We start from the raw sequence: 23,538 nt of genomic DNA, 5'->3' as shown, positions 1-23,538 counted from the left end.
GGTGGGGACAAATCCTGACAACTATAAGACCTGCACGACACTACCCTCTGCACAAGGGGAAGTAGAAGAGAAGCAAGAAGCTTCTGACAGATCTGAGAGAGTAAGAACCTCAAACCCTCCAGGCTCTTCCTACAGAGTGTCATGTCACCTTGAGAACAACTGACTCCCAAAGAGACGTTTGCATTTTTCTGCTCCCTGGTCCACAGGACTAGGAGACTGTGTGAAGACGTTGGCCCAGTCTGGGCCGTATGTGCCCCCAAAGCCAACAAGCCTCACATTAAGAAGCTTCTGGATTATCAACAAAACAAGTAAGAGCAAGTGTTGGGAGAGGTTGTGGAGAAAAAAGAACGTTCATTCACTGCCGGCTGGAATGTAGACAGGTAGAGCCACTATTGAAAACAGTAGGGAGACTCCTCCAAAAATTAAGAATAGAGTTACCATATGACTCAGCAATCCCCCTTCTGGGTAACTACCCCAAAAATTTGAAAACATTTATTCACAAAGATATATGCACCCCTATGTTCACTGCAGCATGATTCCCTGTGGCCAAGACATGAAGTGTCCTTCAAAAGAAGACTGGATAAAGAAGATGTGATACATACATACTACTAAGCCATTAGAAAAAGATAAAATACTGCTGAGTCGTAAGATGAAATACTGCCATTTGTGACAACATGGATGGACCCTGAGAATATTATGCTAAGCTAAATAAATCAGAAAAAGCTAAGAACCATAAGATTTCACTCATGTGTGGAATATAAGACCAAAACTCATAGACACCGACAACAGTATGGGGTTTACCAGAGGCAAGGGGGTGGGTGGTAGCAACTGGTAAAAGGGAGCCAAATATATGGTGATGGAAGATGACTTCATTTCAGGTGGTGGGCCCACCATGCAATATGAAGTTCTTGTATCACAGAAATGCGCACTTGAAACCTATATAGTCTTATTAGTCAATGTCACTCCAATATATTTAAAGAAAAAAGAAAAAAGAAGCTACTATTTCTGAAAGTAAAATCCAAACTGACTAGAAAAGGGCAGATAAAAGTGGAACAGAGCCAGGAGAACTCAGAAAGTAGGAAGCCATGTTTTTTAAAACTTTATGAAAACAACAGAAAAGAGAATTTTAAAGCTAAAAAACTAGAAAAGCAGTCCCAATCTTCCTCCTTCCTAAGAGGTCCAGAAAACAAATTTCATGTTAAAATGGGCAATAGAAAAATCCCTTATGAAGTTATGATGGAAAAAAAAATGAGCACAATAATGTCTACATATGTAAGGAAAGCAAGATGGAGAAACATGTCCATAAAACAGATGAAAACTGCAGCCTACTCCTTCAAAACAGGCTAAAAGAAATCAGGAAAATTACAGAGAATATGAAAGAATAACATAAATCAGGATCAGAAAAACTCAAATGAGCTCCAAGAACACAGAAAAAAGATATAAAAGAAAAAATTATTTTAAAAATAAAGATGAAGCTACAAACAACACAAGAGCAAACAAATACAACAAATAATGCCCTAAGAAATAAAAGGTAAAAGATGACAGTAAGATAACAATTTTTTACATGAGGCATTAAAAAGATTTTACAAAGTGACAGACCTAGGAGAGCTGACATGAGTAACAAGAATGCCCAAAGAAAGTCACTGCTTAAGTTTTCATTGCTTTAAAATGGGTGTAAGAAATAATCCTTGCCTGAAAAGCCTAAACCAGTCCAAAACAGTAGTATTGTTTCAGGGTCACTAATGAATGTCCACTGCTCATGCAAATACGAGGAAGAAACAGTCCATTTCATACTCACTTGGGCATATGCACTCTGAGTCACTTTTCTCAAGTCATCCTGAGCACCAGTTGTAATTCTTCCAAAGAAGATTTCTTCTGACACCCGGCCACCCAGAGTCATGCACATCCTATCCAAGAGCTGCTCTTTGGTGTACAGGTATTGTTCTTTAGGTAAATACTGAGCATACCCCAGTCCTTTGCCCCTTGGGATGATGGACACCTGGCAAGTACAAAACATAAAACTGTTGGAGATTCCACCACCAAATGTAGACTTGATCACACCATTTACAGATAGATAAACTCACTTATGAAAAATAAGTGCACAGCTGGGCAATCTATCAGCCTTGGCTAGATGAGATCTAAGAGGAGTGACTCTTCAGGAGAAATAAATTTTCTCTTAGGACAACTTCATTTAGAGTTCTAGAAAGTATTTGTCTTTTTATAAAACTCAACTGAAATTATTCAGTCTTGACAAAAGGATTGCTGGCAAGTGGTGATATCTGGGAGCTTGAATACAGTGAAAGCTCCATTCAACATGACTGTCGGCCACAGCCACACCCTTCTTTACAGGACAGGGGGTAAGGCAGACTTTTGATGCTCAACTTCATTTTCTTTTCTAGTCTTCTTTTTGAAATTGAGTAAATTCCTTTAATTTTGAAAAAAATCCATTTATTAAGGGATGAATTTATTTATAAAAGAATACACCCATTTAAAGTGTACAGTTCAATGTGTTTTTGTTTCATGTTGAATGCGTTTTTATTTAAACAACTCTTCAGTGTCTGAAGAATTTGGGGGCCCCTTTTAATTTACACTTAAAATTGTGAATACTAACATATAAAACATGAGTCTGTGAGGTCTGGAGAGAACACATCACCACACAACAGATGGAGCTACCTGTTTATTTACAGGTACGAGTTAATAGCATGCAATTGTACAAAGACTTGCTCTTGATTCAGCTATTTTAAAAATCAATGAGTTTTGAAACACTTAATTTCCTACCAAAATGAAGATACAAAATATTCTCTTCATCCTCCCAAAGTTCCCTTGTGCCCCTTAGTAGTCAACTCTTCCTCCTACCTCCAGGCAACTGCAGATATGTTTTCAGTCCCTATGGATTAGTAACAATTTCTAGAATTACATATAAATGGAATCATACAGTATGTACTTCATTGTGTCTGGTTTCCCTCCTGGTTTCTGAGACTCACCTCCATTGTTATGTGTATTACTAGCTGATTTATTTTTACTGCTGTGTGGCACTCTATTATATTGACATTCCAAATACACATGTTATTCTTAAGGGACATCAGGGTTTTTCCCAGTTTTTTGCGATTATTTATAAAGTAGTAAAAGTCTCTGCGTGGATACCATGTTTTCATTTGTCTTGGGTAAGTACCTAGGAGGGGATCTTTGGTCACATGGAAGCATTAATAGGAAACTGCCACACTGTTCTTCAAAATGTACCATTTCACATTTCCATCAGCAATGTATGAGAGTTCCAGTTGCTCCACATTCTTACCAACCCTTAAGGACCAGCATTAAAATTTGAACCATTCAATATTCCCTTATCATTTAATTTGCACTTCACTGTTGACTAATAATATTATTTCATGTGTTCAATATCTATTCATATACCACCTTTTCTGAAGTAATCTTTTGCACAGTTTACTGGGTTTTACTAAGTTGCCTGTTTTGTTATTACTGAGTTTTAAGAGTTCTTTATATATTAGATACAAGTCCTTTTTCGTATGTGTGTACTGCAAGTATTTTCAGTGTGCCTTGCCTTTCATTTTCTTAATGGTGTCTTCCAAAGGCAAAAAGTTTTAAATTTTTGTGAGATCTTATTTATCAACTGTTTTTGTGGTTTATGGTTTTTGTGTCTTAAGAAATTTCTGGCTACCTGAAGTTACAAAGACTTTTTCCTAAGTTTTCTTCTAGATGTTTTATATGATCTATTTCTAATTATTTTTTTGCATATGACACAAGGGACACGTTTCTTTTCTTTTCTTTTTTTCCTCCCATATACACACTGAGCTACCAGAGCCATTTGTTGTTAAGGCAATCCTCACCACCTTCAATTACCTTGGTATCTCTGTTAAAAAAATCAATTAATTAATTACTTGTGAAGGTCTATTTCTGGACTCTATTCCATACAATTGATATATGTGTCAGTCTTCATTACTGTGGCTGTATACAAAGTCTAAAATCAGCTAGTGTAATACCTTCAACTTGTTTTAACTATTCTGGTTAATATCTGTAATTCCATATAAATTCCATTTCAATTTCTACAAAAAAGTCTGCCATGATTATGGTAGAGATTGCAAACTTCAGATCAACTTGGGGAGAATAGACATCATAACATTCCATGAACATGGTGTAGCTTTACTTTTATTTAGGTCTTAATAATTCAATGTTCAGGTCCTACAAAAACATGGTGGGCAAAAGTAGGTTTACTGTTGTTCACATGGAAAATAATATGATAATAAACAATAAAAGAATAAACCCTGTTTCACATACTCATACTGTAAATCTACTTCTGCCCCACCCTGTATTTTGATAAATTCATTCCTATGTATTTCATGTTTTTGATGCTATTGTAAATGAAACTGGATTATTAACATTCCATCTTCCAACTGTTCACTGCTAATATATAGAAATACAATTGATTTCTATATATGGACCTTAAATTCTGCAACCTTATTGATTTGTTAGTTCTAGAGGCTTCTTTTTAGATTATTTAAAATGTTTTGTGAACATTTTTATGTTGTCTTCTCTGTGGCCCCCATACTTCAAGAACCCCTCTCAATTTCCAGCTGTCCTAATAAAACAAGTCAGTTATGCTGCTTCCTGTCATCCATGCTGCACCAGTTTGGGGAATACACTCAGTTGAAAAAGCAGAAAATTTAACAATCTCACTTGGTGCACCCCTGTCTCTTTGGTCTCTGCTTACTTTCCCAGGCTCTCCGGGGTATCCTGTGCACCCAGTTTAGTAGTCAGCCAAGGATCTGGGCAGTTTCTACTTGGATTTGGGTCTCACCCCTCTGTAGCTTTCTTGCTTCCAGGATCTTCCTGTTAAATTTCCCATTTTCTTCAAATCCTAAACTTTCTCCTCTGCCACCTTATAAGTCCAGCATTTCCCACCTCTGGTTGTGGAAATCCTCAGGCAAGAAGGCCACAAGCACCCAATTCTAACTCAATGTAGCTGTTACTTTTTGAAAGTAAACTCTCCTTAGGTTTGGTCTGCTTTTGGAAACTTTTCAGTCCCTTTTAATGGTAGTTTCTTTCCAGAACTTCATAACTTATACAGGAAAGGTTTCTGTAACAACTTTATCGCACTGTTATTTGGTACCAGATGCTTTTGCTAGATTTCTTTAAATTTAAACATCTATTTATCCTTTGAGGGAATGCAATCTTAAGTAATTGCTAACACAATCACCTGGCGTGACTACTGTTCAACATAACCTGCTTTTACCTTTAGAAGTGGGTCTGCATGTTCCAGATACCAGCCAGCAACTGCATGACCTGCCTCATGGTATGCCACAGTTTTCTTCTCCTCAGGCTGCAGAACTTGGGTTTTTTTCTCTAAGCCTGACAAAAACAAAAAGCCAACACCACTGTGTTAGTGACACTGACCTAAAAAGACAGCTATACAGTACTATACACTGCTTAATTTAAAAGGTAATTTAGAGATTGAGAAGCTTTCACAATCCAAAAATGATCAATCAAGGTTAGAATGAAAGTAAAGGATCAACTTCAAAAGAGATCCAGCTACAGCAAAATGCATTTACTATCCCTACCCTGAGGCACTTTTTCCCTAACTCTCCCACTCTTTTGAGCCACATATATTATTTTAGGAAATAAAGGGAAATGCAAAATAAAATTCAGCATTTAAGTCAACTTAAAACATATACAATTCATAGAAAACAAAGTCTGGAAAGAGCTCTTTGTTCAGTCTTTAGAATTACCAAGCACTGGGAAAGCAATGATGCCGGCCATGGGAGACTGCCTGTTCTCTGTTCTCGATGGAAGGTAGACAACAGTCAGAGGAAGGACTAAAGATCTGGAAATACCGAATCAGTCAGGCCAATGCTGCAGCCCACTCAACAAAAAGTCCAAGGGGGTTCCAAGAGCCAGACAAAGGAGCAGCAGGGTAGACCAGAGAAGACAAACCCCAGGAAATCTGTGCTGGGCCTGTGTGTCAACTACAGAGCTGAAGGGTCCCTAATCTATGCACAATTCTTCTCTGGCCTGGATAAAGATGGATGCTGAACCTCATGTGCACCTTTGTAATGTGGAAACTAACAACACAATTTGTACCAACACAATTCATCACAACTTGACAAAAGTAGTTTTGTTGTGTTCAAGATAACTCATCTGAGAGAACTTATCAACTGATAACATATTAAAGAGTCTAGAAGATAAAAAAAAGTGTTGTTACCAATGACACAACGTAAGACAAGTATGAATATACCACAGGTGGCAAGCAAATCCAAGGATGGGAAGTTACAGATGGTGTGTTAATAAGCCCTCTGTTTTACATAGATAAGTAGTTCTCGCTTACCTGAGAAAACAAAAATTTTCCCCATTATTTATCATAGGAATTATTCGTTTTCAGTATATTAACCACAGAACAAAGGCTGCCCATGGCTGGTTTACAGTGGCTGACCATGAACAGGTGAGCGTCCGCCCATCTCAGAGCAAGTCCTCCTACTCTACCTGCTGCCCTGTTCCCTTTCATACTCTCATACTCTCACTTTGTACTAAGTACTGATAGCGTCTCCCTGACTTAAAAAGGCACAAATATGCAGTTTTCACGTTTCTACAGTGATTCACTTCATTTGATTCCATCCTCACCTCTATCATTTTAGATTTTTTTCTTTTCATTAACAAATATTAGAGTAAGTGGTACTCATTCATTCAATAGTTAGTTATTTAGCGCCTAATCCAGATTGAGCACATTGCTATCCCAGCTCTAGATCTTCACTGGAATCTCCATTAATCTGGCTTCATACTCTCCACTCTCAAACTGTCATGTCAAAAGTCACCAAGAATAGTCTCGCTGCCAAATCCAAAGGTCATTTTTCCCCATATCCCCACATCATTTGATCCTGCTGCCAACTCTCCCTTAATAAACATGTCATTGTCCTCCTCTCCCTTCTCCTCCAACCCGAGTCTTCTTTAATGGCACTTCTTATTTGTCTTATTTGTAAATGCACTTTCTCAGTTTGTAAGCATAAGCTTTGGTGATTTTGCTGACTTTTCACCTCTCTGCTACATTTGGCAATGCTACTATGTGAGTCCCTGTTCCTCCTCCGAGTCCTCTCACCTATTTTCACACCCCAGGAAGCACAGTAGTGTTCTATACCACTGCACCACTGAGTTCTATACCACTGTAGTGCTCCAGAATTCCACATGGACACCCCGCTCCGTCTCAAACTTGGCACATCTCATTTTCTGCCAAACTAGCTGCCCTGGAGAATCCAATTCTTCCTGCAGCCTGTCAAGCTGTCCTTTATTTTGCCTATTTCCATTGGGACTACCTATGCTAACACCTGCTATCTCACATGAATGACCGCAAAGTTCTCTGTCTCCAGATGCTTCTCCCTTCTTCAGAGTCAGTTTCTTTTCCTCAACTATCATTGATTATCATGTTACTCAGTGGCTCAGGGAAAAAACCCGACACTTGTTCAATACTGACCACAGGACATTTTAAAAAGCCGTTGAGCTTAACATTCAAGGCTTTCTAAAATGTAGACTTAACTTTTTTGAACTTTGCCTAACTTCCCACAGGAACTTGAGTCTGACTGGTTTACTTTCCCTTCATGAAACACAGGGTGTATGTACCACTATCTCCAAACCATCTTCTGTTCATGCCGCTGTCACACAGCATCTCAGCTGCCTATTGAACCCAGTTTAAATTCCACCTCCTCTGTGCAGCCCTCCTAACTGTAGACTTTTCTCTCCTTTGAATGCCCAAGTTTTTGAAATTACTAATTACGTTTTTGTAAGTATGATGTTGTAAGACCTCTAGAAAGCAAGGAAAACGCATTATGTGCCTCCCCGCTGTGCCGGTGGGGTGGGCGTTTCCTGGTTAAACAGTCATGAGCTGTTTATCCATCACCCATATTTAGCATATAGCACATTTAATTCATTTTTGGAAATAGGAAGCTTGTGAGCATTTATAAAAATAAATAGATCGCTGTAATTCAGGGGAAGACATCTCGCTGCTTGCTGCCCATGTGAGTGAAGCAGTGCGTGGGCTGCCATCTCAGACTCACCCAACACCTACACCGTCCATCTCCAGGGGATGAAAGGGGGTCACAGCACCAAAGAAACACAGCAGGTGCATGGTAAGCCCCACAGCTAGGGAGATATACTCTTTTTCTTGCTTCTAGATCTTGCCCAAACAGAGAAAACCCTGGCCTCAAATTCATCTTCTCAGCCTTCTGACTTGAGTTATATTCAGATGCCTTACCACCAATCACCCGTTCAATTGCTTGTTCAAAGTGTTTCTGGTTTATGGAATCTGAAAGGTGTCTCGCAGCAATCAAAGCAGCTTCATTACACACATTAGCCACATCAGCTCCTACAAAATGAATATACAGAACAGCTTACCCACCAAATATGGATACTCAAACTGGTAAGTCACATGTTGTGGACAACTAAATCCACAGTTGATTTCTCAACCAGCAGACTGAATTAGGGTTTTATGTAAATATAATTCAGTTTGATTCATGATAACCCTAAAATAATCTAGCATTCGATAACAGCCTGGTAATATCCTGACACTTGAAACTGAAGTGGAAATATTAGTAGTAAATAGATTATGAGAGACAAATATTTACCTTTATATACAACATGGTTCATATAATAGCAAACTAAGATAATATTTAAACATGCCCATTAATTTAGTTCTCTCTCTGTTGGGAAGACGACTTACATGGCTACTATACAATATGCTGAAATATAATAAAAAACATAAGCGTTAAAATAACCTACTACGTTAAAACACCAAAAGTTAAATGTGTGAAACTTGCCCAATGCTTTCTAGGGTCGTAAGGCTCTTTGAATTAACTTTTCAGACCAAGTCTATGGTAATACAAAATTATAACACAATGCATGTGTTCGACAAATAAATATTAAAATGTTATAAACTGGAAAGTCCAAAGACACAAAGCAAGTAAAAAGTTAGGACTCCTAGACATGTAAGATGTTTATCTTCCTCTTACAATAAACTTGTTATAATCTGTTTATACTTTTCAAGTGTTCCTTTTTATTTCACTTTGAGTTTGAAAGATGAAGATAGGGAATGGGAAGAAAGGATCACATTTTACATTTAAAAATTCAGCATAAGTACAGTAAGATTCTCAATGTCACGGTCATTAGAGAAATACACATCGAAACCTTGAGATACCATTTCATATCCACTAAGATAGGTATGGTCAAAAAGACAGACAACAACAAGTGTTGGCAAAGATGTGAAGAAACCGGAACCCTCATACATTGCTGGTGGGAATGTAAAATGGTGCAGCCACTGTGGAAAACAATTTGGCAATTCCTCAAAAAGTGATTCAGCAATTCTAAGTATATAACCAAGAGAAATGAAAACATATGTCCATTCAAAAATCTGTACATGGATGTTAACGGCGGCATTATTCACAATAGCCAAAAGACAGAAACACCCAAATGTCCACCAACTGATGACTGGGTAAATAGTATGTGGTATATCCATACAATGGAATATTATTCAACAATAAAAAAAAATGAAATCCTAACACATGCTACAGCATGGGTGAACTCTGAACACATGCTACATGAGAGAAGCCAGGCACAAAAGACCATTTATACAATTCCATCTATATGAGAGACTAAAATAGAAAAATCTATAGACAAAAAGTAATTAGATTAGGGGTTGCCTAGGGGTAGGACTGGAGGGAGTGGCTGCTAATGGATTCTTTTGAGGTGATGAATGCGTTTTTAAATTATACTGATTGGTTACATAACTATATTTAGTAAATATACTAAAAACCACTGAACTGTCTACTTTACACAGAGGTGAATTTGATGGTATGTTAATTTTATCTCAACAGAGTTGTTTTTTTAAAAAAACTCAAATATTTTCTGTAACATTTATGGATAAAATGTTATGCTGTCAAGGGATTTGTCACAAATGATCCAGGGACAGAGGGAAGAGGGTAAAGGTACAGATAAGTTTGAACATAACCTAAGAATTGTTCCTAGAGCTAGCTGATGGGTGCAGAGGAGTTCATGACACTATTTTCTCAACCTCTGCTATGTTTGAAATGTCCCATAATAAAAAAGTAAAAATATACACACAGGAAGCCCCAAGATGAGAGGTAACAAAGTGAACTGGTACCTGGCAACTATCATTGATTTAAAGGACTTAGAAACAGAACAGTTTATGTTCCACTCACCTGAAAACCCTGGAGTTAAGGATGCAAGTTTTCTTGCCAGCTTCTCCTTTTCCAAAGTACTGTCCAGTTTTAGTGGTCTGAGGTGAACTTTGAAAATAGAGGCTCTTCCTTTTATGTCCGGTGGTCCTTGAAAAATTATTTTTAAGGAAACAAAAGTTATAGTGAAACAGTGACATCCTCATGAAAACTGGACTAAACTCAACAAAAATCATCTTACCAATAAAGATTTGCCTGTCAAAGCGCCCTGGTCTCATCAGCGCGGGATCTAGGATATCTGGTCGATTGGTGCCTGCCAAAATGACTACATTTGTTGTTGTGTTAAAACCTGAAAAGATAATACCAAAGACACAATCATTATTAAGAGACATGAGGCAGAAAGTAACCATGTCCCTCTGAAGACTGTATGAACACTACAGGTATAATGCTATTTAAAACGTTTTTCAATTTATTATCTAATGTTTTAAGTCACAAACATAAATGATTTTTCTTACTATTCATCTTGTCCTTAATGATAATATTAGTCATAACTTTAAGAAATCAATTTTTTAAAGACAAATGGTCAAAGATTTTAATTTAATTAATTAGAAATTCAGATTATGTTGTTAATTTTAACAATGTTTTATAATCAGTAAGATTAAATTTGCAAATGATGTGTCTAAACTCCCTGGGCCATGGGATAGCTCATTGCGTATATGAAGACAGGTCTCAACCTCCACCTCCCACCACTTCCCCAGGCTCGACTTGCTCAATTTTACTGGCCATTTCTCAAACATCAAGGCCATGTCTGCAGAGCCTGTACCTTTAGGACCTTGGCACTGAAAGAGCTCAGATGCTAATTTCCCCAAAATATGGCTCTCTGATTTAAATGTATGAACTGATCACCAGATTGGAGAAGAAGCTCTGTCTTCTGATTCTGGATACAAGTCTTGCTCATTGAGTGGAAGTATTAAGCCAGTAACGTAAGCTGGCTCAGTATTGCCACTGTGCCTTCCCTTTCTGAGTACCCAACACCATCCACATATCTTATGGCACGAAGGGCTTCGCACATCCTAAGGACTGGCTTTCTTAAAAAAAAGAAAAACTGACTAACATGGAAAGACTGCTACTCTCTTAGTAAAAGAGTATCTGAAATTTGCCATATTCACACATGGTTACACATAGGTTTTCATGATACTTCAGAATCATAAATAGTTTTGAGAATAAAACTATAATTCTTTTGTGAATCATTTCACCAATTTTTCTCTTATTCAACACCAGGTACAAATACCATCTTAACACTAATATTAAGTTATGGCAGGCTGCCAGGAAAGAGTATTTTGCTATTATCTATACTGGTATAAAAGAGACCTTAAAAAGACTGTTTTAGAAATGCTTGTTTCTGTTTTTGTTTTTGGTATTCAATATGAGCATAAGGATTCTCCTTTTAGATATAATATATAAAACAACTAGACATACATAAAACAACCAGTGCAGTTTAAAATACAAAGGACTTGAATATTTACCATCCATTTCCACAAGTAACTGATTAAGTGTATTCTCCTGTTCACTCTGCCCCCCAAAGTTGCCTCTTCCTCTCTTCCTTCCTACGGCATCTATTTCATCAATGAAGAGAATGCATGGGGCATTCTTCCGAGCAAGGGCAAATAAGTCTCGGACCTAGATAAAAACATAAACCGAAACATAAACCGGAGTCACCTGACAATGAATATTATTTATCCTCCTAATAAAAAAAATAAACATCAAGTTTCCTGCCCCACAGGAAGACAATCATTTTGGATTAAACACTGTACAGTAAATATTTTAAAAGTTACGAACAGCAAAGAAGTGAAGTGGCATGTAACTTTGTGGGTAACTGATTTAAGGTTAGCAAATGTTATTTCTATAACCTCATAAATTATTGTATAGGTAATAAGCACTAACAATATCTCCTATTTTGATAACATCAACAAATTAATACTACATATCTTTAGCCTACAAAAAAGATAATACAGTAGTGCTGTAAACTTTATATCCCTAGTTTAAAAGTTCAAACTACTCTGAGATTACAGTTCATGCCTGAGGCAGTTATTAACAAACAGGGACTTACTAAAAGATCTAGGCAACACTTACACAGAAAGCAAAGGCATGACTTACCCAAGTCCACAGAGCAATCAACCCAGGGTGTCTAACAGTGTCCTGCCCTCAGCCCTGCTGCCAACAGGAGCAGTTGTGAGGCCCCTGAACCCACATTCTGTCCCGCAAAGCATGCCCCCTCAAGCTACTCGTTTAGGTGGGCTGAAGAAGGAATAGCCATCCCTATGCCTATCAGTGAGAGCTGAGGGTCTCACTATATCAACCTACACCGCTATGGAGAGATCCAGAGACACACTCCCTATGCTTCATATCCCTTGTACTTCCCTCACCTGAAGTCCAAGTCTCCCATCATCCTCCCCCACCTGGACTTCTGAAGTTTTTATGCCTACACCACTCTAAGCACATCCCTTAATGTAACTCATGTTCCTCTAAGTTTTATGGTCTCCCTTCTGAACTGCAAATCTGTGATCGACAGGCCTCCACCATTTCAAGCTCTTCCCTGAATACTTCCTTCACCTCCTTGCCTAAACTGAAATTTGGCTGCTCCTGCAAAGCTCTCAACTAGAAGGTGTTTAATCTTTCCTTTCAGACCAGCTGGGGTCTGGGGTCCACTTCACAACCCAAAATAATTCTGCTGGAAAACTCCCTGCTTGCTGAGGTCAGAATGCCATGTGGCAAGCATTCTAGCCGTCCACTGGCCTAATTCCCTACTCCCCCACCCACACCCGCCACCAGGAACAATTTTTAGTGATTTCCACATTCGCGTGGGTCTTGGTCTCGCACCTTTCTCTCCACTCTGACATGACTAGCACTGCCATGGTCCCCTCTCAACAACCAGCGTCAAGCAGTCCATCCTCTTCTGACCATCTGGCCCACCCATGTACTCAAGCACCTTCCACAACCAACTCTGGCCTTCAATTCCCTCTGTGCCCATATTAGATTCCATGACCCATCATTATAAAAACTTCACCATGCTCCTCTATTTAAGACTTATCCACCTTACAAAACCTATAGGAATCCACCAACTCCACCTATCATAGCTCATCTAATGTAAGATGCCAATAATGATAAGACCCATCATTAATCTACTTGCCACTGAAAAAGGAAAAAATGCGGCCAACTGATACACAACACTTTTATATTTATTGTAAATTGTATCCCAATGTTTTGAAAAGTAATTGTGATAGCACTTTGCATTTCTACAGTGCTTAAAAAAAAGCACTGTAGAAATTTAGACACCAGTAAAATAAACAAGAGTAAAAATTTAAGTGTTTCTTTAAAAATTAATCCACATTCATACTTCCTGATTTTAAAACTTACTACAAAACAACTGTAATCAAGACAGCATGGTACTGGCATAAAGATAGACATATAGGTCAGTAAGGCAGAATTGAGAGTCTAGAAATAAATCCATCTATCTATGGTTAAGGATGCCCGTATCACTCAATGGGGAAAAGAACAGTCTTTTTAACAAATGGTGCTGGGAAAATTGGAAACAGACTGTAGAAGGGTGAAGCTGGACCCTTTATACCACACCATATTTTCTCAAAATTGATCATATTAATTTGAAATGGATCATAAATTTAAATGAAACAGCTAAAACTATAAAACTCTCAGAAGAAAACATAGGAGTAAATATTTACAACCTTGATTTGGCAACAGATTCTTAGTTGGCACTAAAAGTATAAGGAACAAAAGAAAACAACTGATACATTGAACTTTTTCAAAATTTAAAACTTTGGTGCTTCACTATCAAGAAAGCGAAAACACAACCCACAGAATGAAAAACAACTGCAAATCATTTATCTGACTTTAGTATCCAGAATATATAAAGAGCTCTTTCTACTCAACAACAACAAAAAAAGAGAGTGCAATTAACAGACTGCAATGTTGGTCAGGGTGGGGAAGGTGGGGTAGAAGTCACAGGCCTTGCTGAGGCTTTTGCCTTGGAACAGTGTTCAAGGAAGTGACTGGTGAGGGGTCACTCCACAGTATTCCAGGGCACAGGGCCATCTTTACCAAATCCCCATTTTAGAGGAACAAAGGAAGAGGAGGAAGCTGCACCATCAGAATAAAACAGAAGGCCCTGGCTGATGTGGCTCAGTGGACTGAGCTCTGGCCTGCGAACCTGGAGGTGACTAGTTTGATCCCCGGTAAGGGTACATGCCTGAGTTGCGGGCCAGTTCCCCCAGTTGGGGGTGAGCGAGAGGTAATGGATCCTTGTATCTCTCTCACATTGATATTTCTCTCCCTCGCTTCCTCCCTCCATTCCCCTCTAATAGTAAATAAATTTAAAAAACTTAATAAAACAAAAGACTTACTCTAGCTGGACCCACACCAACAAACATTTCCAAAAACTCAGATCCACTAACAGTGATGAAAGGGACGTTGGCTTCTCCAGCTGTGGCCTTGGCTAGCAATGTTTTCCCAGTGCCCGGAGGACCAGTGAGAATGGCACCCTTCAGACAGAAAAAATAGGAAGTATATTTAACTAGGATTTCAGAAAAGGTGAATTGCATATCTATAGACAACTCCTAGGTATAAATCTGGATAAATTTTAGTAATACACTTTAAATATTTCTTAAATATTTGAAGTATGGTAGAATACTCTTAGTAAGAAAAAGACTATTAGAGACCATATTGTTTTTAAAAATTTGGTCAGAATGTGAAATCTTAAATATTTCCCTTACAAGATTTTTAGTGTTTACTTAAGTAATTCAAGGAGACACAAATATCATACTCCCAATTTATATTCTGCTTATTTTCTTCCCTTTAAACCTTCACAAATGAAGTAAACCTAATAACCAATGATAGAAAGAAAAAAATGTGTTTGCTTAAACACTATACTTATTTAAGCTGTAGAAATGCTCAAGTACAATGTGTACAGGTACTTAAGTTAATAGCAAATTATATAATATGGTTTTTTATGTATTTAGGTAGGACATGAAATCAAGGAAATTATGATTCTCTTTACAAAGGATTCCTTTAAAGTAAACTTTATAATGGATTTTTAGAAGAATTAGTTAAAAGCTTTTGATTCATTTACTTAATGCCTGAGGCTGGCCCTGGGAGCGTAAAGATCAGTGAAGCCAGCCCATCATTAGCAGTGGTCACAAGGCTGTCTGCTGCGAGGAAGGCAAGGCCGTCCGGCTCTTCTCCACCAAGTGCTGTGCCATGAATCTCAGCGACGAGCCCAGGCAGAGCACCTATTCATAGCTGCTGGAGGGACAACTAGGCGATGACAGGGCACTACAGCTGAGAAGTGGGGAGTCTGAATCAGACTGGAGGAAGAAGGAAAGCAACTCAAGGAAGGCTTCCAAGAGGAGAAAACATAAATCTTTGGGGACTATACATACTACATGCGAGGACACACATGCATACAGACCAAGTAACACAAAAAGTATGCACTACATGTGAGGACACACATGCACACAGACCACATAACACAAAAGACTCGAGTTAAGCAGAGACTAGAAAGTTAAGATAGAGGAAGAGCCCTGGTTGGTGTGGCTCAGCTGGTTGAGCCTCATCCTACAAAGTGAAAGGTCACTGGCTCGGTTACCAGTCAGGGCACGTGCCCGGCCCACTGATGTCTCCCTCCCTTCCACTATTTCTGAGAATAAATAGAATCTTAAAAAAAAAAAAAAAAAAAAAAAGAGGAAGGAAGACAATAACTACTTCATAACGAGTTATCAAAATTTCATAAAATTATAATTTCAGAGATCAAGAAATAATTCAAAAGATTTTTCAGTTAGAGTTGAGAACAATCTTCTGAAAGTTTATTTTACCTTTGGGATTTTTGCTCCTAGGTCTTGATACTGCTTTGGGTTTTTCAAGAAATTGACAAATTCCATTATCTCTAGCTTGGCCTCCTCGCAGCCAGCCACATCTTTGAACTTCACATCTATCTCATCCTTTAAGACCTTGGCAGTGGTTTCTCCAACACTGAAGAGTCCACCCATCCCACGGCCTGTTCGACCAATGCCAGCAGGTCCTCTCCGTATGGTATACAGTAAGAAAGCGATGATAAGCACCGTGGGCAACATGCTCAGGAGAAATGAACTAAAAAGGGAACCACACACAAAAGCAACATACTTTTGAGACTGTAATCTTTGGCTTGTTAAATGTTTTGCAAGATACATTTTTTGATAACTGCTTGGGATATAATTGCATGCATTTTCTATTTTTATAAAACCTGAATATTCTAATATTTTATCTGAGGCATAAGGAGAATCTTACTAGTGTCGATATCACTGAAGTAAAAAGCACAGAGACCAAAAAAAAACCAAACCAACCTGTTCTTAACATGTATTAATCCTTTATTCCTATTCCAATATGTACCACTTACGTACAGTGCAGACTTAATTGGGACTTACTATCATTATAGCTGAGTTTCAACGAAATTCTTTTGAATTACTCACTTAAAATTTTAACATTATCCTGGTATTAGCCTGGGCAGAAATTCCAGTTCTCCTACTAGAATGCCTCAATTTAGTCTAAAGAGATGTCTTCCAAATACCAAATCCTTGCTAAGTTAACAGCACATCAGTTTCAAAAGTCTTGTATACATTTTTTACATTTAGTATTGGCAGGTCTAAGCATTTATGTATTAAAATTCATACCATTTTATTAAAATTACTTTCTTTTTCTTTCTCTTTCAATATTACAGTTAAGGTTTTATTATTGATTTCTTTTCAAAATTGTGCATAGACTTGTAAAAGATTGTAAAGGGAGTATTATGAAATCTTGAAGGAATGGCATCAAGTGCTAATGGCCTTTATTTCTGGTGTTGACACTGAAGATGCTTTTTATCTTCTTAGTTTTCACCATTTATTTCCTGTTTGGCAGACTTTATATTGAGCTTTCAGAAAAGGATATAAGATTTTTAGTGTCCAGCTGCTTATGGAATAGCAACATTAATTACTGTGCTATATATGCTTTTCCAATGGTAATGAGCGCTGCACAGGCTACTCCATCCAGCTTGTGCAAGAGAACTGCTCTTCCCTCAGCCTTGTGTCTGTTGAAGGGATGTACTTGGGAATGACTTAAAACCTGGGGGTGGCTTTTGCTAACTTTTATCTGTTTGTCTTAGGTCAAAAACAAAACAAATACCAGGATTTAGTTCTTCATTTTTCATTTTTTACGATATTTAAAATGCTCCTACAGCAGGCAGCAAGAACCACGAAAAATTTACATTTGGTTTCTTTCTGGAGGAAAAAAAGTGCACTGACAATAAAAATTGAAAGAATGATGCAATATAAATATTTGTAATGTTTCAGCACCAGCCTATAAAGTTAAATAATTATATGATAGCCTTACGGGCTGAGAGAATTATCATGTGAGACAATTTCAATAGCTATCTAAATCCAAATACTGTAAGTAGATTGCAAGTTTACACAAACCAGGGTTCAAAAAAGTCCCTAAAACTGAGCAACACCATCAGCTCACTTAACACACCAACTCTGTTTTTCTGCTCTTTCACATACAGAAAAACTAAGATCCACTCCTAACTCTAGAGCAAGGTATACCTTCTGTATTTAATGCAAACAGAGCAACTGTCAGGTGATCTGGGTGTACTCAGATGACCAGTCAAAGGCAATACAATTCCTAAGTAAGTTTAAAGACAAACGACACTTGAAATCAATGGGCCCGTCTTAAAAGATTCAGATTTGTAAGTGGCCTTATTAAAGACAAGAACCGCTACAGGAAGCGGCAGCTCTGACAAGGGAGGAAGAAAAATTAGTCAAAAATCTTGGAAAACTTTGAAATATAAATGTGAATACAGTTAAAAGGTGGAAATGCCACACTTTAACACAATGGGGCTCTTTATGCAAAAATCCTCCTAAAAGTTCATTGGACATTAAATACCCCAAACCACTGCTTAATTATGATAAATATAAATGTATAGAAATTCAATCAGTTACTAGCAAAACCTAGTAAATTATCAATGGTTTTTAAAAAGCTGGCCACGTTGAAAAAGGCCTATTTGACAATGTAATGTGTAACCTGCCACTTGGTGATGGAATACACAGTGAACCATATAGAGCACAGAAATTTTCAACATGTGTATGTATTTTCACTGCTTCTTACCCATCACTTTCAGCAATGTAGACAACAGGTACACGATTCTCCCCTTCTATGCCCAATTCCTGCTGTAAAGTTTCCAGATTCCGCTCAAATGTATCCACACTGCCAATGTTAAACCAGACATATTGCTATAAAAACAGAAAAACAAGACATCCTAAGAATGAAGGGGAAAGAAAAGAGTTTAATTCTCTAAAAGGTTCCTTTTTAAAGAAATTTTCAAAAATACTAAAAATTTATGAATTGAAAAACCCAACAATAAGACTGGTTTTAATGATACAGTGATTAGCTGGCAACCCTTCGCAAATAAGCATTTCTTTAGCAATATTCCTCAGTAGTTCTAAAATTGCTATTAATTCAAAAGAATAAAAAATCTATTTCAAAACACAATCCTTTTTTATAAATAAATATGCTTCTTTCGCCTCTTCTCATTTCCCAGTTATTTCTCATCTACCTATTCCCAAACTAAAAGTTAATGTGACACAGTAATAACAACCCAAGTTTATTGAGCATTTACTAAATGTCAGCATTGTTCTAAGCTCTTCATATACATTACCTCATTCAACTTTCAGAGCCACTCTAAGAAGTAGGTACTATCACCAGGGATGCTAATCAAATCTTAACATTAGAAGGCACCCTCATCGTTACCCTGTTACCCTTCTATTCATTCAATCTGGTGAGGTACTGAGGCCCTAAGGAGGAATACCTGAAGGGCCTGAAGTAATGGCTATTTTACCCCAGCATCAAAGTATTCCATATTGTACTATATCAGCCCTATTACTATCCCCATTTCACAGATGAGAAAACAATAGGGGTGACTTCACTTGCCCATGATTACACATCCACTAGTAAGAGGCTGAACCTGAACCCAAGCAGTTTGGCTTCAGAGCCACTGAACAATAAACACCGTATCACACTACCTTTCTTATACCATGAAAACACTAACCATAACAAAGTCACATTTATGGAGTTTTTCTATAGTAGACCCTGTTCTAGCACCCTTCAAGTTATTAGCCACATTTTACAGCACAAAAAGACTGTTCATCCTTTAACATGCAATTGATTTTAAAAATATTAAAAAAATCAAAACAGTAAGTCTAGGATATAAAACTCAAGACAATTCAGAAGTGTACACAGGAAAGAATAATATATCATCCCACATTTCCCCCCAACAACCAGTGTTTCTGAGTGGGGAATATCACTCCAGTATCTCTCTCCACATATCAAAAAACAAAAGGTGAGTCCTGGCTGGCTAGCTGAGTTGGTTAGGGCATTGTCCTGATACCCCAAGGTTGTGGGTTCAGTCTGTGGCCAGGGCACATACAAGAACCAAACAATGAACACATAAATAAGTGGAACAACAAATTGATGTTTCTTCCCCCACTCCTTCATCTCTCTCTAAATTCAATAAATAAAAATAAAAACAAAAGATGGAGAGTAAGTTTTATAATACGATATAATAATTATTTTCGGTAAGCTGTTCAAAGCTACAAAATTCCTGTGGTTACACGCCTGAAAACATTTCAATAATAGAGTAACCACATGTAACTGACAATTCCTAACTCAGAATCTACTACTGGGCAATATACTAAATGCATGACTCACATCAGAGAATCAGAGTGGACCAAGGACAAGCAGCACAGAGATTCTGGAGACAAAGTCTCCATTAAGACCCTCTGGGGATGGGTCCCAACGCTCCAGGTGATTCTTATGCACCCTGGGGTTTGAAAACCACCACTGACTTTCACAATTCTCTTTTAAGCACTAAGCCCTAAAATAGTCTAATTGTCGTTCCCATTTTTACAGACAAAGAAACCGAGGTTTAGAGGAGTTAGGCATACAGCCAGTAAAAAGTAAGAGCTGATGTGAAGCCAAATCTGTCATATTCCAAAACATGTGCTGTATAAATATGGCACAGTAATTAATGCTGCTACCCTACAAGTAGTGGGACACTAAAAATCTTATCTCCATTTCTGAAAGTCCAATATAAAGTCTGTCAAGCAGGCAATACATGTTCTCCATTGAAAACTAAGAAAATACAAAGGAAATAGAAAGCTGGTAATAACCTCAACAGAGGTACACACTATTAGCAATTTTAATGCCACACCTTCAAAATTTCGTAATACTCCCTTTACAACCTTAAAATACATGCACAATTTTGAAATCAATATAAAACCTTAACTGTAATATTAAGAAAAAGAAAGCAATTTATAATAAAATGGTATGAATTTTAATACATAAATGCTTGGACCTGACAATACTAAATGTAAAACTTGTCCTTTGGGAAGGGTGCTGCCCACTGAGAGCCACTGCTCCAGCAGGGAGATTAAAGCTCAGGGAAATGAGGAGCCCTAAAGTTAACCAGGGGCCTAATGTGGACGCTTATCTATTTCTAATTTTTGGCCCTATAAACAATGTTTTGGAAGACATCCTTGTATATAGACATCTTTACATGCATCCTTAATTAGTTCCCTAGGATTATTACTGAAGCAAAATTACTTGGTGTGTGCATACTTTAAAAACTGCTGATATACACTGCTAAACTGTCTTCTTGAAAGGAGTGCCACTTTAATTCCCAACACTGAAAGTCTGAGTGACAGTCCTAAGGAAAAAAAAGTAGCATAGTTATTAATGTACATTTCATCATAATGTGAAAAAAATGGGGAAAAAATTAAGGCAAATAAAATAACTTCCCTAAAAATAACTAAAACACCAGTCATATGGCTTCACGAATATTTTTATATTTACTCATGTTTATCAGACAGAGAGAGATGGTCACCATCAGCTCTAGTTTTCCTTCAAATATACCCCCATCCAGACAGGGTGTCTCGGAAATGGTTAAACAAAATCAGGCTATAAGAGAAAGGAAGCAGCCTGGGGAGAGGTCTGACCCCAGGGAGAGAGCCTCAAGATTGCAAGCCACTGAAGGGATGGGCGGGAGGTCGGTGTCAGGCCCCGGGGAGGACTGGGATTCACCTGGGAACCTCACCTGTCCCTCTCTTCCCCTGCCCCTATCTGGGGTTTGTCTGGGGTTTCTGGAATAGGGTTCCAATGGTTGGACAGGAAATATAAATTATTTTAACAGCAGAGAAAAAAATGGAAATTAATGTAATGACACAAAACAGTTGGGAGACATGGGCAGGATGCTTCTTAAACCATTTTGAAACAGAGCTGTGTCCAGACAAGCAATTCAGATTATAACATATTCTTCCTAACCAAGCAATTGTTTTCTCAGTCTTGAAAAATCATATACAATACTGGAATACTAAAAACCGGGATTTTACTCACTGTTTCCTAAATGCAAAGCCAAAATGATTACTAAAAACAAACTAAAACAAAAACACTGACCCAATCTTCGTATTACAATCATGTATACAACATGTACGTTCTCACCTATGGTGGTGAAGATTACAACTGCTGCACTGCCCAACGCTGGTATGTCCAGTGTATGAAGCTACTGCAGTGTGAGGAAATGTTTGCTTTTCAGCTTTAAATCTGAAAACTTAATTTGCAACTAATTCACATCAATTAATAAAATCATTTACCCCATCGACAGGAGTTTTTCCTGGTGTAAAAGTCACTCGAACGAAACGCTTGTTGACGACTTCCAGTCTGTCTACCTGGAATTGATAAAGTTAAATATTCAAATATAAATTTACAGAAAAAACCTGAGATATTCTTTTAAGCTTATTTAAGATATATGATATTTCAGACATACAAAGAATAATAATGAATAGCATAATGATGCCCCATGTTGCCCGTTCTGGCTTGAGAAATAAAACATCATAAACTTGCTGAGGCCAACAGTCGCAACCTCTCCTCCCCAGAGGTGCCACTCTCTACTTTAGGTGCTGACTGTCCCAAAGCACTTGTGCCATGCCAATAACCCTAAACATACACTCACTTGTGCCTATTTCTAAATTCTAAAAACGGTCTCATTTGGTACATATACTTCTATGACACCCTTTTTCATCCCATCATTATGTCTGTGTATCATTATGTCTGTGAGCTTTACCCATGCTGACATGTCAGTTCTGTGGGGTGTTCCATTCTATGAGCACACCTCAAGTTATGTATCCATTCTCCAGTTAACAGACATTTAGGCTATTTCAAAAGGTTCACATCACAAACAATGCTGTTATGAACATTCCTTAATAGACCTTCTTGGACATACCTTCAAAAATTTCTCTGGGACATGCACCTGTAGATGGATGAATAAGGCTGGGTTGCAGGGTATACACAGCTTCAATTTTACTAGACAGTGCCAAATTGCTCTCCAATTCACGATCCCTGGCAAAATATGTCTATTGCTCTGTATCCTCACTTGCTATTACAGGACTTGTTAATTTTTGCCACTCTATGGGTATAAAATGGTTTAAACTTGTTTTTTTCTGTAACCTCCTAACTATATTGGATTTTAAAGACACTCTTAGCCTCATCCCAGGGTCTTTGGCTAATTCAGAGCATGAGCTTGCTTCTTGCTGTAATGAAGTCTGCCTTGGCAGGAAGTCTGGAAGGTACGAGTCAAACTGGAAAGTAGAGGAGCCCCAGATAATTCCAGGAGACGCTGGAACAGGAGACTGACTGTTCCCAAAGACAGTCCTTCTAGAAAGGAGCAACTAAAGTGCTCTGGCCCCCATAAAACTGTTAGGGCAATGGTAAACTGAGTCCACAAAACCAGCATGTCAGGAGACGACACAGTTACAGAGAATCCTCCCCAAGGACCTGTGAAGCCCCCTCCACACAAAAGGAGGCTCCCAACAAAATCTGCAAATTATAATATTGCCACTTTCATAAGAGACGCTTGCTCCAAAAATCTGAGTAATCATTTTCATGTTTATGTCCTCACTTTACTGTGTAACTTTTAAAAATAATTTTAGCTTCTTTACACATTAATAGTAAGGGCTGAGGGTTCTTTTTGTTTTTCTTTTTTTACACAGAACATGGAATTTTTTAAAGTGATAAATGCTCTCATTCCTTCTCTGATTACAGAGATATAACTGGTCAAAGGTGAACTGACAGTAGGGGTTCAGGACAGCTCAACAAGAGGTTAGTTCTTGCCACAAAGACCGAAAATTTTTTAAAAAGCGTAACTCTTACCACAGCAATTTCTTTGAGTATGTACTCTCTGTTATAAAAAGGGAACTAGACTACTGTAATAGTATTAATT

General features: G+C 37.9%; 1 protein-coding gene across 2 annotated transcripts in view; it reads right to left on the bottom strand.

Annotated features, from left to right (window-relative positions):
- Positions 1 to 23,538, bottom strand: part of AFG3L2 (AFG3 like matrix AAA peptidase subunit 2) — a 38,330-nt gene that overhangs the window by 3,611 nt on the left and 11,181 nt on the right. Inside the window, exons 6-15 of one of the 2 annotated variants that reach the window (XM_054587334.1) lie at positions 21,914 to 21,988; positions 18,375 to 18,499; positions 16,073 to 16,346; positions 14,606 to 14,743; positions 11,714 to 11,867; positions 10,429 to 10,536; positions 10,212 to 10,337; positions 8,252 to 8,362; positions 5,249 to 5,364; positions 1,799 to 1,999 (exon numbers count right to left, since the gene is read on the bottom strand). In XM_054587334.1, the coding sequence (XP_054443309.1) occupies positions 1,799 to 1,999; positions 5,249 to 5,364; positions 8,252 to 8,362; positions 10,212 to 10,337; positions 10,429 to 10,536; positions 11,714 to 11,867; positions 14,606 to 14,743; positions 16,073 to 16,346; positions 18,375 to 18,499; positions 21,914 to 21,988 (1,428 nt within the window). The remainder of the gene's footprint in view (positions 1 to 1,798; positions 2,000 to 5,248; positions 5,365 to 8,251; positions 8,363 to 10,211; positions 10,338 to 10,428; positions 10,537 to 11,713; positions 11,868 to 14,605; positions 14,744 to 16,072; positions 16,347 to 18,374; positions 18,500 to 21,913; positions 21,989 to 23,538) is intronic. The other variant, XM_054587335.1, reaches the window with a different exon arrangement.

Source organism: Pteronotus mesoamericanus, unplaced genomic scaffold (assembly GCF_021234165.1).
Source record: "Pteronotus mesoamericanus isolate MK-2021 breed Mesoamerican mustached bat unplaced genomic scaffold, CSHL_Meso_final scaffold_118, whole genome shotgun sequence".
NCBI classification, from domain to species: Eukaryota; Metazoa; Chordata; class Mammalia; order Chiroptera; family Mormoopidae; genus Pteronotus; species Pteronotus mesoamericanus.
Note: the sequence above shows the minus strand (reverse complement) of the source record. Positions and strands in the feature narration are given on the sequence as shown.